At 53.2% G+C, this 14266-nt stretch overlaps 1 protein-coding gene across 1 annotated transcript in view; it reads left to right on the forward strand.

Annotated features, from left to right (window-relative positions):
* Window positions 1–83: 83 nt before the first annotated feature.
* Window positions 84–14266, forward strand: part of LOC137308486 (beta-adrenergic receptor kinase 1-like) — a gene marked incomplete at both ends in the record, with an annotated part of 43060 nt that continues 28877 nt past the window's right edge. The window contains 6 exons of the mRNA XM_067977168.1: window positions 84–162; window positions 4796–4923; window positions 5855–5949; window positions 7077–7184; window positions 7621–7687; window positions 9848–9945. Of these exons, the coding sequence (XP_067833269.1) occupies window positions 84–162; window positions 4796–4923; window positions 5855–5949; window positions 7077–7184; window positions 7621–7687; window positions 9848–9945 (575 nt within the window). The remainder of the gene's footprint in view (window positions 163–4795; window positions 4924–5854; window positions 5950–7076; window positions 7185–7620; window positions 7688–9847; window positions 9946–14266) is intronic.

A 14266-nucleotide genomic window follows, 5' to 3' on the forward strand; every position in this document is an offset into this window, starting at 1 on the left:
TCAGGCCACCAGCTCGGAGATTCAGGCCTCTCCCCTCGCTAACCGTCTCCGTGTTCCCCCCTCTCCCTCCCTCCCTCCCCCAGGACTGTCCGTTCATCGTCCGTCTCAGATACGCCTTCCAAACGCCCCAGAAACTCTGCTACGTTCTGGACTACACAGACGGTGAGTGACCGTCTGCGGCCCAGGAACTGAGAGACACCAGTCAGTGCACAGATATCTCCTGAGAGAGAGGGGACTGAGAGACACCAGTCAGTGTACAGATATCTCCCTGAGAGAGAGGGGCTGAGAGACACCAGTCAGTGTACAGATATCTCCCTGAGAGAGAGGGGACTGAGAGACACCAGTCAGTGTACAGATATCTCCCTGAGAGAGAGGGACTGAGAGACACCAGTCAGTGTACAGATATCTCCCTGAGAGAGGGGACTGAGAGACACCAGTCAGTGTACAGATATCTCCCTGAGAGAGAGGGGACTGAGAGACACCAGTCAGTGTACAGATATCACCCTGAGAGAGAGGGGACTGAGAGACACCAGTCAGTGTACAGATATCACCCTGAGAGAGAGGGACTGAGAGACACCAGTCAGTGTACAGATATCTCCCTGAGAGAGAGGGGACTGAGAGACACCAGTCAGTGTACAGATATCTCCCTGAGAGAGAGGGGACTGAGAGACACCAGTCAGTGTACAGATATCTCCCTGAGAGAGAGGGGACTGAGAGACACCAGTCAGTGTACAGATATCTCCCTGAGAGAGAGGGACTGTGAGACACCAGTCAGTGTACAGATACCTCCCTGAGAGAGAGGGGACTGGGAGACACCAGTCAGTGTCCAGATATCTCCCTGAGAGAGGGGACTGAGAGACACCAGTCAGTGTACAGATACCTCCCTGAGAGAGAGGGGACTGGGAGACACCAGTCAGTGTCCAGATATCTCCCTGAGAGAGAGGGACTGAGAGACACCAGTCAGTGTACAGATATCTCCCTGAGAGAGAGGGGACTGAGAGACACCAGTCAGTGTACAGATATCTCCCTGAGAGAGAGGGGACTGAGAGACACCAGTCAGTGTACAGATATCTCCCTGAGAGAGAGGGACTGAGAGACACCAGTCAGTGTACAGATATCTCCCTGAGAGAGAGGGGACTGAGAGACACCAGTCAGTGTACAGATATCTCCCTGAGAGAGAGGGGACTGAGAGACACCAGTCAGTGTACAGATATCTCCCTGAGAGAGAGGGGACTGAGAGACACCAGTCAGTGTACAGATATCTCCTGAGAGAGAGGGGACTGAGAGACACCAGTCAGTGTACAGATATCTCCCTGAGAGAGAGGGACTGAGAGACACCAGTCAGTGTACAGATATCTCCCTGAGAGAGAGGGACTGAGAGACACCAGTCAGTGTACAGATATCTCCCTGAGAGAGAGGGGACTGAGAGACACCAGTCAGTGTACAGATATCTCCCTGAGAGAGGGACTGAGAGACACCGGTCAGTGTACAGATATCTTCCTGAGAGAGAGGGGACTGAGAGACACCAGTCAGTGTACAGATATCTCCCTGAGAGAGAGGGGACTGGGAGACACCAGTCAGTGTACAGATATCTCCCTGAGAGAGAGGGGACTGAGAGACACCAGTCAGTGTACAGATATCTCCCTGAGAGAGAGGGACTGAGAGACACCAGTCAGTGTACAGATATCTCCCTGAGAGAGAGGGGACTGGGAGACACCAGTCAGTGTACAGATATCTCCCTGAGAGAGAGGGGACTGAGAGACACCAGTCAGTGTACAGATATCACCCTGAGAGAGAGGGGACTGAGAGACACCAGTCAGTGTACAGATATCTCCCTGAGAGAGAGGGGACTGAGAGACACCAGTCAGTGTACAGATATCTCCCTGAGAGAGAGGGGACTGAGAGACACCAGTCAGTGTACAGATATCTCCCTGAGAGAGAGGGGACTGAGAGACACCGGTCAGTGTACAGATATCTCCCTGAGAGAGAGGGGACTGAGAGACACCAGTCAGTGTACAGATATCTCCCTGAGAGAGAGGGGACTGAGAGACACCAGTCAGTGTACAGATATCTCCCTGAGAGAGAGGGGCCTGAGAGACACCAGTCAGTGTACAGATATCTCCCTGAGAGAGAGGGGACTGAGAGACACCAGTCAGTGTACAGATATCTCCCTGAGAGAGGGACTGAGAGACACCAGTCAGTGTACAGATATCTCCCTGAGAGAGAGGGGACTGAGAGACACCAGTCAGTGTACAGATATCTCCCTGAGAGAGAGGGGACTGAGAGACACCAGTCAGTGTACAGATATCTCCCTGAGAGAGAGGGGACTGAGACACCAGTCAGTGTACAGATATCTCCCTGAGAGAGAGGGGACTGAGAGACACCAGTCAGTGTACAGATATCTCCCTGAGAGAGAGGGGACTGAGAGACACCAGTCAGTGTACAGATATCTCCCTGAGAGAGAGGGGACTGAGAGACACCAGTCAGTGTACAGATATCACCCTGAGAGAGAGGGGACTGAGAGACACCAGTCAGTGTACAGATATCTCCCTGAGAGAGAGGGGACTGAGAGACACCAGTCAGTGTACAGATATCTCCCTGAGAGAGAGGGGACTGAGAGACACCAGTCAGTGTACAGATATCTCCCTGAGAGAGAGGGGACTGAGAGACACCAGTCAGTGTGCAGATATCTCCCTGAGAGAGAGGGACTGAGAGACACCAGTCAGTGTACAGATATCTCCCTGAGAGAGAGGGGGACTGAGAGACACCAGTCAGTGTACAGATATCTCCCTGAGAGAGAGGACTGAGAGACACCAGTCAGTGTACAGATATCTCCCTGAGAGAGAGGGACTGAGAGACACCAGTCAGTGTACAGATATCTCCCTGAGAGAGAGGGGACTGAGAGACACCAGTCAGTGTACAGATATCACCCTGAGAGAGAGGTGACTGAGAGACACCAGTCAGTGTACAGATATCTCCCTGAGAGAGAGGGGACTGAGAGACACCAGTCAGTGTACAGATATCTCCCTGAGAGAGAGGGGACTGAGAGACACCAGTCAGTGTACAGATATCTCCCTGAGAGAGAGGGGACTGAGAGACACCAGTCAGTGTACAGATATCTCCCTGAGAGAGAGGGGACTGAGACACCAGTCAGTGTACAGATATCTCCCTGAGAGAGAGGGGACTGAGAGACACCAGTCAGTGTACAGATATCTCCCTGAGAGAGAGGGGACTGAGAGACACCAGTCAGTGTACAGATATCTCCCTGAGAGAGAGGGGACTGAGAGACACCAGTCAGTGTACAGATATCTCCCTGAGAGAGAGGGGACTGAGAGACACCAGTCAGTGTACAGATATCTCCCTGAGAGAGAGGGGACTGAGAGACACCAGTCAGTGTACAGATATCTCCCTGAGAGAGAGGGGACTGAGACACCAGTCAGTGTACAGATATCTCCCTGAGAGAGAGGGGACTGAGAGACACCAGTCAGTGTACAGATATCTCCCTGAGAGAGAGGGGACTGAGAGACACCAGTCAGTGTACAGATATCTCCCTGAGAGAGAGGGGACTGAGAGACACCAGTCAGTGTACAGATATCACCCTGAGAGAGAGGGGACTGAGAGACACCAGTCAGTGTACAGATATCTCCCTGAGAGAGAGGGGACTGAGAGACACCAGTCAGTGTACAGATATCTCCCTGAGAGAGAGGGGACTGAGAGACACCAGTCAGTGTACAGTTATCTCCCTGAGAGAGAGGGGACTGAGAGACACCAGTCAGTGTACAGATATCTCCCTGAGAGAGAGGGGACTGAGAGACACCAGTCAGTGTACAGATATCTCCCTGAGAGAGAGGACTGAGAGACACCAGTCAGTGTACAGATATCTCCCTGAGAGAGAGGGGACTGAGAGACACCAGTCAGTGTACAGATATCTCCCTGAGAGAGAGGGGACTGAGACACCAGTCAGTGTACAGATATCTCCCTGAGAGAGAGGGGACTGAGAGACACCAGTCAGTGTACAGATATCTCCCTGAGAGAGAGAGGACTGAGAGACACCAGTCAGTGTACAGATATCTCCCTGAGAGAGAGGACTGAGAGACACCAGTCAGTGTACAGATATCTCCCTGAGAGAGAGGGGACTGAGGTACACCAGTCAGTGTACAGATATCTCCCTGAGAGAGAGGGGACTGAGAGACACCAGTCAGTGTACAGATATCTCCCTGAGAGAGAGGGGACTGAGAGACACCAGTCAGTGTACAGATATCTCCCTGAGAGAGAGGGGACTGAGAGACACCAGTCAGTGTACAGATATCTCCCTGAGAGAGAGGGGACTGAGAGACACCAGTCAGTGTACAGATATCTCCCTGAGAGAGAGGGGACTGAGAAACACCAGTCAGTGTACAGATATCTCCCTGAGAGAGAGGGACTGAGAGACACCAGTCAGTGTACAGATATCTCCCTGAGAGAGAGGGGACTGAGAGACACCAGTCAGTGTACAGATATCTCCCTGAGAGAGAGGGACTGAGAGACACCAGTCAGTGTACAGATATCTCCCTGAGAGAGAGGGGACTGAGAGACACCAGTCAGTGTACAGATATCTCCCTGAGAGAGAGGGGACTGAGAGACACCAGTCAGTGTACAGATATCTCCCTGAGAGAGAGGGGACTGAGAGACACCAGTCAGTGTACAGATATCTCCCTGAGAGAGAGGGGACTGAGAGACACCAGTCAGTGTACAGATATCTCCCGGAGAGAGCGGGGACTCAGTAAACGAACAGTCTGTGTGTTTCTCTCCCCAGGGGGTGACCTGCAGACTCTGACAAAACACATTCTCCTCTTGGAGACCGAATCTCGGTTTTACATGGCGGAGATCATCTTGGGCCTCGAGCACATGCATCGACTCTCGGTGGTTCACAGAGACCTGAAGGTAAGCGAAGGGGGGACGTTGCTCCCTCCCCTGACCCCCCACCCCTGTCGCCCTGCCCCGCACCCCCCCTCTGCTTTTCCCTCCGCTCTCTGGATCCTCGAGGGTCAGTGGCTGCACCCTCCGGGGACCTGGAATCAGGCTGCGGTCCCAGGAGGAGGGGAACGACCCCTCTCTCTCCGATGGGGGACTGGGTGAGCTCAGCCGGTCAGACACTTGTGCCTGGAGTCGTAGCTGCAGCTCCAGGAGGAGGCCACTCGGCCCGTCGCACCTGTGCTAGCTCTGTGAACGAGCTCTCCGATTAATCCCCCCCTGCTCTTTCCCCCCGTCGCCCTGTAAATTTTCCCCCTTCGAGTATTCCCCCCCTTTTGAAAGTTATTCTTGAATCTGTTCCCACCGCCCTTTCAGGGAGCGAATTCCAGATCATCACAACTCACTGCATAAAAAAACATTCTCCTCATCTCCCCCTCTGGTTCTTTCCCCGATTATCGTCAATCTGCGTCCTCTGGTCCCCGACCCTCCTGCCCACTGGGAAACACTCTCTCCTTATTCACTCGATCAAAACCCCTCCTGATTTCGAACCCCTCGATTAAATCTCCCCTCAACCGTCTCCGCTCCGAGGAGAACAATTCCCAGTTTCTCCAGTCTCTCCGCACAACTGAGGTCCCTCACCCCCTGGTCCCATTCTGGGAAATCTCCTCCGGACACTCTCCGAGACGCTGGACGTCCTTCCTGAAGTGCGCGGGGCCCGGAATTGGGACACAATCCTCCAGCTGGGGTCTAACCCAGTGTTTTATAAAGGGTTTAGCATCACTCCCTCGCCTTTTGTACTCTGTGCCTCTATTAATAAAGCCAGAATTTGGCGGTCCATCAAGACTCCGGCCGATTTACTGACCGGCCCGTTCTCATTGTTTCGTTTCCCCCCTCTCTCCAGCCCTCGAATATCCTCCTGGGCAGGAAAGGTCACCTCAAGATCTCAGACATGCGCCTGGCCTGTGATTTCTCCATGACTCTGCCCACCGCCAGCATGTGAGTATCAAAGGCTCTCCCTCTGCCTCCAACTCCGCGGGCCCCCTCCCGCCCTCCCCCTCGCTCCCCGCTGAGTGAGGGGGAGGGGGGGTACCGGGCAGGAACTGCCCTTTTCAAAGGATGAGCAGGGATCAGGGGAGGGGGAGTGTCCCTTTAAGAGTCTGAGTCGGGAGTTAAGGGAGGGGGACTGTCCCTTTAAAAGGCTGTGGGGGCAACAGGGACTGTCCCTTTAAAAAGCCGAGTGCGGATTAGGGGAAGGGACTGTCCCTTTAAAAGGCCGAGCGGGGACGAAGGGGAAGGGACTGTCCCTCTGAAAGGCTGAGTGGGGAGAAGGGAAAGGGACTGTCCCTTTAAAAGGCTGAGTGGGGAAAAGGGGAAGGGACTGTCCCTTTAAGAGGCCGAGCAGGGCCGAAGGGGAAGGGACTGTCCCTTTAAAAGGCCGAGTGGGGAGAAGGGGAAGGGACTGTCCCTTTAAAAGGCCGAGTGGGGAGAAGGGGAAGGGACTGTCCCTTTGTAAGACTGAGAGGGGATGAAGGGGATGGGACTGTCCCTTTAAAAGGCTGAGCGGGGAGAAGTGGATGGGACTGTCCCTTTAAAAGGCTGAGCGGGGAGAAGGGGAAGGGACTGTCCCTTTGTCAGACTGAGAGGGGATGAAGGGGAAGGGACTGTCCCTTTAAAAGGCTGAGTGGGGAGAAGGGGATGGGACTGTCCCTTTAAAAGGCTGAGCGGGGAGAAGTGGATGGGACTGTCCCTTTAAAAGGCCGAGTGGGGAGAAGGGGAAGGGACTGTCCCTTTGTAAGACTGAGAGGGGATGAAGGGGAAGGGACTGTCCCTTTAAAAGGCTGAGTGGGGAGAAGGGGATGGGACTGTCCCTTTAAAAGGCTGAGCGGGGAGAAGTGGATGGGACTGTCCCTTTAAAAGGCTGAGCGGGGAGAAGTGGATGGGACTGTCCCTTTAAAAGGCTGAGTGGGGAGAAGGGGATGGGACTGTCCCTTTAAGAGGCTGAGCGGGGAGAAGGGGAAGGAACGGTTGCTTCAAGAGGCTGAGCGGAGATAAAGTGAAGGGGCTGTCCCTTTAAGAGGCTGCAGGACATTGTGCTGACCGATGACCTGTGCCCTTTGCCGCAGTGGGACCCACGGTTACATGGCCCCCGAGGTCCTGGAGAAGGGGGCGGCCTACGACAGCAGTGCAGATTGGTTTTCACTCGGGTGTGTCCTGCACAGGCTCCTCACAGGGTGAGTCTGATCCCCCTCGTTCCCCCCTCGTTCCCCCCTGTACCCCCCCCGTACCCCATTAATATCCCCCCAGTCTGATCCCCCTCGTTCCCCCCTGTACCCCTTTAATATCCCCCCAGTCTGATCCCCCTCGTTCCCCCCTGTACCCCTTTAATATCCCCCCAGTCTGATCCCCCTCGTTCCCCCCTGTACCCCTTTAATATCCCCCCAGTCTGATCCCCCTCGTTCCCCCCTGTACCCCTTTAATATCCCCCCCAGTCTAATCCCACTCTCCCCCTCACTCCCCGTCCCCTTTAATATCCCACCCAGTCTAATCCCACTCTCCCCCTCACTCCCCGTCCCCTGGAATGTTGCTCCGATGTAATTCCCGTTGACAGAGATGGTCTTGGCTCTGAAACACCTCTCTCCCTCTTACCCCCACCCCCGATATTCACAGGCACACTCCTTTCCACCCCAACAAGACGGACGACAAGGCAGAAATCGATCATCGAACCCTGACCATGGTAAGGACCGGAGCAGAGATTGAGTCAAGGAGAGGACCCGGCCCAGGGTTGTGACAAGCCATCAAACTGCATCTGTACACACGCGTGAGTGTGTGAGTGTTTGAGTGTGTGTGTGTGTGAGTGAGTGTGTACAGAGAGTGTACTGAGTGGGTGTCTCTGTGCAGCGAGGTCTGATGTCAAGATCTGTCCCTTCCCATTCACTCCCTCTGGACACAATCCCAATGGACCAAACCCCTTCCCATTCACTCCCACTGGACACAATCCCAATGGACCAAACCACTTCCCATTCACTCCCACTGTACACAATCCCAATGGACCAAACCCCTTCCCATTCACTCCCACTGGACACAATCCCAATGGACCAAACCCCTTCCCATTCACTCCCACTGTACACAATCCCAATGGACCCAAACCCCTTCCCATTCACTCCCACTGTACACAATCCCAATGGACCCAAACCCCTTCCCATTCACTCCCACTGTACACAATCCCAACGGACCAAACCCCTTCCCATTCACTCCCACTGTACACAATCCCAATGGACCAAACCCCTTCCCATTCACTCCCACTGCACACAATCCCAATGGACCAAACCCTTCCCATTCACTCCCACTGTACACAATCCCAATGGACCAAACCCCTTCCCATTCACTCCCACTGTACACAATCCCAATGGATAAAACCCCTTCCCATTCACTCCCACTGTACACAATCCCAATGGATCAAACCCCTTCCCATTCACTCCCACTGTACACAATCCCAATGGATCAAACCCCTTTCCATTCACTCCCACTGTACACAATCCCAATGGACCAAACCCCTTCCCATTCACTCCCACTGTACACAATCCCAAGGGACCAAACCCCTTCCCATTCACTCCCACTGTACACAATCCCAATGGATCAAACCCCTTCCCATTCACTCCGACTGCACACAATCCCAATGGATCAAACCCCTTCCCATTCACTCCCACTGTACACAATCCCAATGGACCAAACCCCTTCCCATTCACTCCCACTGTACACAATCCCAATGGACCAAACCCCTTCCCATTCACTCCCACTGGACACAATCCCAATGGATCAAACCCCTTCCCATTCACTCCCACTATACAAAATCCCAATGGATCAAACCCCTTCCCATTCACTCCCACTATACAAAATCCCAATGGATCAAACCCCTTCCCATTCACTCCCACTGTACACAATCCCAATGGATCAAACCCCTTCCCATTCACTCCCACTGTACACAATCCCAATGGACCAAACCCCTTCCCATTCACTCCCACTATACAAAATCCCAATGGACCAAACCCCTTCCCATTCACTCCCACTATACACAATCCCAATGGACCAAACCCCTTCCCATTCACTCCCACTGTACACAATCCCAATGGACCAAACCCCTTCCCATTCACTCCCACTGTGCACAATCCCAATGGACCAAACCCCTTCCCATTCACTCCCACTGTACACAATCCCAATGGACCAAACCCCTTCCCATTCACTCCCACTATACACAATCCCAATGGACCAAACCCCTTCCCATTCACTCCCACTGTACACAATCCCAATGGACCAAACCCCTTCCCATTCACTCCCACTGTACACAATCCCAATGGACCAAACCCCTTCCCATTCACTCCCACTATACACAATCCCAATGGACCAAACCCCTTCCCATTCACTCCCACTGTGCACAATCCCAATGGACCAAACCCCTTCCCATTCACTCCCACTGTACACAATCCCAATGGACCAAACCCCTTCCCATTCACTCCCACTGTACACAATCCCAATGGATCAAACCCCTTCCCATTCACTCCCACTATACAAAATCCCAATGGATCAAACCCCTTCCCATTCACTCCCACTATACAAAATCCCAATGGATCAAACCCCTTCCCATTCACTCCCACTGTACACAATCCCAATGGATCAAACCCCTTCCCATTCACTCCCACTGCACACAATCCCAATGGACCAAACCCCTTCCCATTCACTCCCACTGTAAACCTAGGGCGAGAAATTCAAATTGATCTCATTCTTTCTCATTTTCTCCATCTTACAATTTGCCACTCTCCCTCTCTCCCTCTGTCTCTCCCTCTCCCCCCTCTCTCTTTCTCCCCCCTCTCCCTCTCTCTCTCTCTCTCTCTCACAGACTCTCGAACTCCCGGAATCTTTCTCCCCTGACCTGACATCACTGTTGAAGGGGCTGCTGGACCGTGACGTAAGGCGAAGGCTGGGCTGCTCACGGGGGTGAGTACTGGTCTCCGGGGGGACTGAGAGACACCGGTCACTGTACAGATATCACCCTGAGAGAGAGGGGACTGAGAGACACCAGTCACTGTACAGATATCACCCTGAGAGAGAGGGGACTGAGAGACACCAGTCAGTGTACAGATATCTCCCTGAGAGAGAGGGGACTGAGAGACACCAGTCAGTGTACAGATATCTCCCTGAGAGAGAGGGGACTGAGAGACACCAGTCAGTGTACAGATATCTCCCTGAGAGAGAGAGGGGACTGAGAGACACCAGTCAGTGTACAGATATCTCCCTGAGAGAGAGGGGACTGAGAGACACCAGTCAGTGTACAGATATCTCCCTGAGAGAGAGGGGACTGAGAGACACCAGTCAGTGTACAGATATCTCCCTGAGAGAGAGGGGACTGAGAGACACCAGTCAGTGTACAGATATCTCCCTGAGAGAGAGGGGACTGAGAGACACCAGTCAGTGTACAGATATCTCCCTGAGAGAGAGGGGACTGAGAGGCCCCGGTCAGTGTACAGATATCTCCCTGAGAGAGAGGGGACTGAGAGACACCAGTCAGTGTACAGATATCTCCCTGAGAGAGAGAGGGGACTGAGAGACACCAGTCAGTGTACAGATATCTCCCTGAGAGAGAGGGGACTGAGAGACACCAGTCAGTGTACAGATATCTCCCTGAGAGAGAGGGGACTGAGAGACACCAGTCAGTGTCCAGATATCTCCCTGAGAGAGAGGGGACTGAGAGACACCAGTCAGTGTACAGATATCTCCCTGAGAGAGAGGGGACTGAGAGGCCCCGGTCAGTGTACAGATATCTCCCTGAGAGAGAGGGACTGAGAGACACCAGTCACTGTACAGATATCACCCTGAGAGAGAGGGACTGAGGGACACCAGTCAGTGTACAGACATCTCCCTGAGAGAGAGGGACTGAGAGACACCAGTCAGTGTACAGATATCTCCCTGAGAGAGAGGACTGAGAGACACCAGTCAGTGAACAGATATCTCCCTGAGAGAGAGGGGACTGAGAGACACCAGTCAGTGTACAGATATCTCCCTGAGAGAGGGGACTGAGAGACACCAGTCAGTGTACAGATATCTCCCTGAGAGAGAGGGACTAAGAGACACCAGTCAGTGTACAGATATCTCCCTGAGAGAGAGAGGGGACTGAGAGACACCAGTCAGTGTACAGATATCACCCTGAGAGAGAGGGACTGAGGGACACCAGTCAGTGTACAGATATCTCCCTGAGAGAGAGGGGACTGAGAGACACCAGTCATTGTACAGATATCTACCTGAGAGAGAGGGACTGAGAGACACCAGTCAGTGTACAGATATCTCCCTGAGAGAGAGGGGACTGAGAGACACCAGTCAGTGTACAGATATCTCCCTGAGAGAGAGGGGACTGAGAGACACCAGTCAGTGTACAGATATCTCCCTGAGAGAGAGGGGACTGAGAGACACCAGTCAGTGTACAGATATCTCCCTGAGAGAGAGGGGACTGAGAGACACCAGTCAGTGTACAGATATCTCCCTGAGAGAGAGGGGACTGAGAGACACCAGTCAGTGTACAGATATCTCCCTGAGAGAGAGGGGACTGAGAGACACCAGTCAGTGTACAGATATCTCCCTGAGAGAGAGGGGACTGAGAGACACCAGTCAGTGTACAGATATCTCCCTGAGAGAGAGGGGACTGAGAGACACCAGTCAGTGTACAGATATCTCCCTGAGAGAGAGGGGACTGAGAGACACTAGTCAGTGTACAGATATCTCCCTGAGAGAGAGGGGACTGAGAGACACCAGTCAGTGTACAGATATCTCCCTGAGAGAGAGGGGACTGAGAGACACCAGTCAGTGTACAGATATCTCCCTGAGAGAGAGGGGACTGAGAGGCCCCGGTCAGTGCACAGATATCTCCCTGAGAGAGAGAGGGACTGAGAGACACCGGTCAGTGCAGTGTACAGATATCTCCCTGAGAGAGAGGGGACTGAGAGACACCAGTCAGTGTACAGATATCTCCCTGAGAGAGAGGGGACTGAGAGACACCAGTCAGTGTACAGATATCTCCCTGAGAGAGAGGGGACTGAGAGACACCAGTCAGTGTACAGATATCACCCTCAGAGAGAGGGGACTGAGAGACACCAGTCAGTGTACAGATATCTCCCTGAGAGAGAGGGGACTGAGAGACACCAGTCAGTGTACAGATATCTCCCTGAGAGAGAGGGACTGAGAGACACCAGTCAGTGTACAGATATCTCCCTGAGAGAGAGGGGACTGAGAGACACCAGTCAGTGTACAGATATCTCCCTGAGAGAGAGGGGACTGAGAGACACCAGTCAGTGTACAGATATCTCCCTGAGAGAGAGGGGACTGAGAGACACCAGTCAGTGTACAGATATCTCCCTGAGAGAGAGGGGACTGAGAGACACCAGTCAGTGTACAGATATCACCCTCAGAGAGAGGGGACTGAGAGACACCAGTCAGTGTACAGATATCTCCCTGAGAGAGAGGGGACTGAGAGACACCGGTCAGTGTACAGATATCTCCCTGAGAGAGAGGGGACTGAGAGACACCAGTCAGTGTACAGATATCTCCCTGAGAGAGAGGGGACTGAGAGACACCAGTCAGTGTACAGATATCTCCCTGAGAGAGAGGGACTGAGAGACACCAGTCACTGTACAGATATCACCCTGAGAGAGAGGGACTGAGGGACACCAGTCAGTGTACAGATATCTCCCTGAGAGAGAGGGACTGAGAGACACCAGTCAGTGTACAGATATCTCCCTGAGAGAGAGGACTGAGAGACACCAGTCAGTGTACAGATATCTCCCTGAGAGAGAGGGGACTGAGAGACACTAGTCAGTGTACAGATATCTCCCTGAGAGAGAGGGGACTGAGAGACACCAGTCAGTGTACAGATATCTCCCTGAGAGAGAGGGGACTGAGAGACACCAGTCAGTGTACAGATATCACCCTCAGAGAGAGGGGACTGAGAGACACCAGTCAGTGTACAGATATCTCCCTGAGAGAGAGGGGACTGAGAGACACCGGTCAGTGTACAGATATCTCCCTGAGAGAGAGGGGACTGAGAGACACCAGTCAGTGTACAGATATCTCCCTGAGAGAGAGGGACTGAGAGACACCAGTCAGTGTACAGATATCTACCTGAGAGAGAGGGACTGAGAGACACCAGTCAGTGTACAGATATCTCCCTGAGAGAGAGGGGACTGAGAGACACCAGTCAGTGTACAGATATCTCCCTGAGAGAGAGGGGACTGAGAGACACCAGTCAGTGTACAGATATCTCCCTGAGAGAGAGGGGACTGAGAGACACCAGTCAGTGTACAGATATCTCCCTGAGAGAGAGGGGACTGAGAGACACCAGTCAGTGTACAGATATCTCCCTGAGAGAGAGGGGACTGAGAGACACTAGTCAGTGTACAGATATCTCCCTGAGAGAGAGGGGACTGAGAGACACCAGTCAGTGTACAGATATCTCCCTGAGAGAGAGGAGACTGAGAGACACCAGTCAGTGTACAGATATCTCCCTGAGAGAGAGGGGACTGAGAGGCCCCGGTCAGTGCACAGATATCTCCCTGAGAGAGAGAGGGACTGAGAGACACCGGTCAGTGCAGTGTACAGATATCTCCCTGAGAGAGAGGGGACTGAGAGACACCAGTCAGTGTACAGATATCTCCCTGAGAGAGAGGGGACTGAGAGACACCAGTCAGTGTACAGATATCTCCCTGAGAGAGAGGGGACTGAGAGACACCAGTCAGTGTACAGATATCACCCTCAGAGAGAGGGGACTGAGAGACACCAGTCAGTGTACAGATATCTCCCTGAGAGAGAGGGACTGAGAGACACCAGTCAGTGTACAGATATCTCCCTGAGAGAGAGGGACTGAGAGACACCAGTCAGTGTACAGATATCTCCCTGAGAGAGAGAGGGGACTGAGAGACACCAGTCAGTGTACAGATATCTCCCTGAGAGAGAGGGGACTGAGAGACACCAGTCAGTGTACAGACATCTCCCTGAGAGAGAGGGACTGAGAGACACCAGTCAGTGTACAGATATCTCCCTGAGAGAGAGGACTGAGAGACACCAGTCAGTGAACAGATATCTCCCTGAGAGAGAGGGGACTGAGAGACACCAGTCAGTGTACAGATATCTCCCTGAGAGAGGGGACTGAGAGACACCAGTCAGTGTACAGATATCTCCCTGAGAGAGAGGGACTAAGAGACACCAGTCAGTGTACAGATATCTACCTGAGAGAGAGGGACTGAGAGACACCAGTCAGTGTACAGATATCTCC

Source organism: Heptranchias perlo, unplaced genomic scaffold (genome assembly GCF_035084215.1).
Source record: "Heptranchias perlo isolate sHepPer1 unplaced genomic scaffold, sHepPer1.hap1 HAP1_SCAFFOLD_1315, whole genome shotgun sequence".
Taxonomy (NCBI): domain Eukaryota; kingdom Metazoa; phylum Chordata; class Chondrichthyes; order Hexanchiformes; family Hexanchidae; genus Heptranchias; species Heptranchias perlo.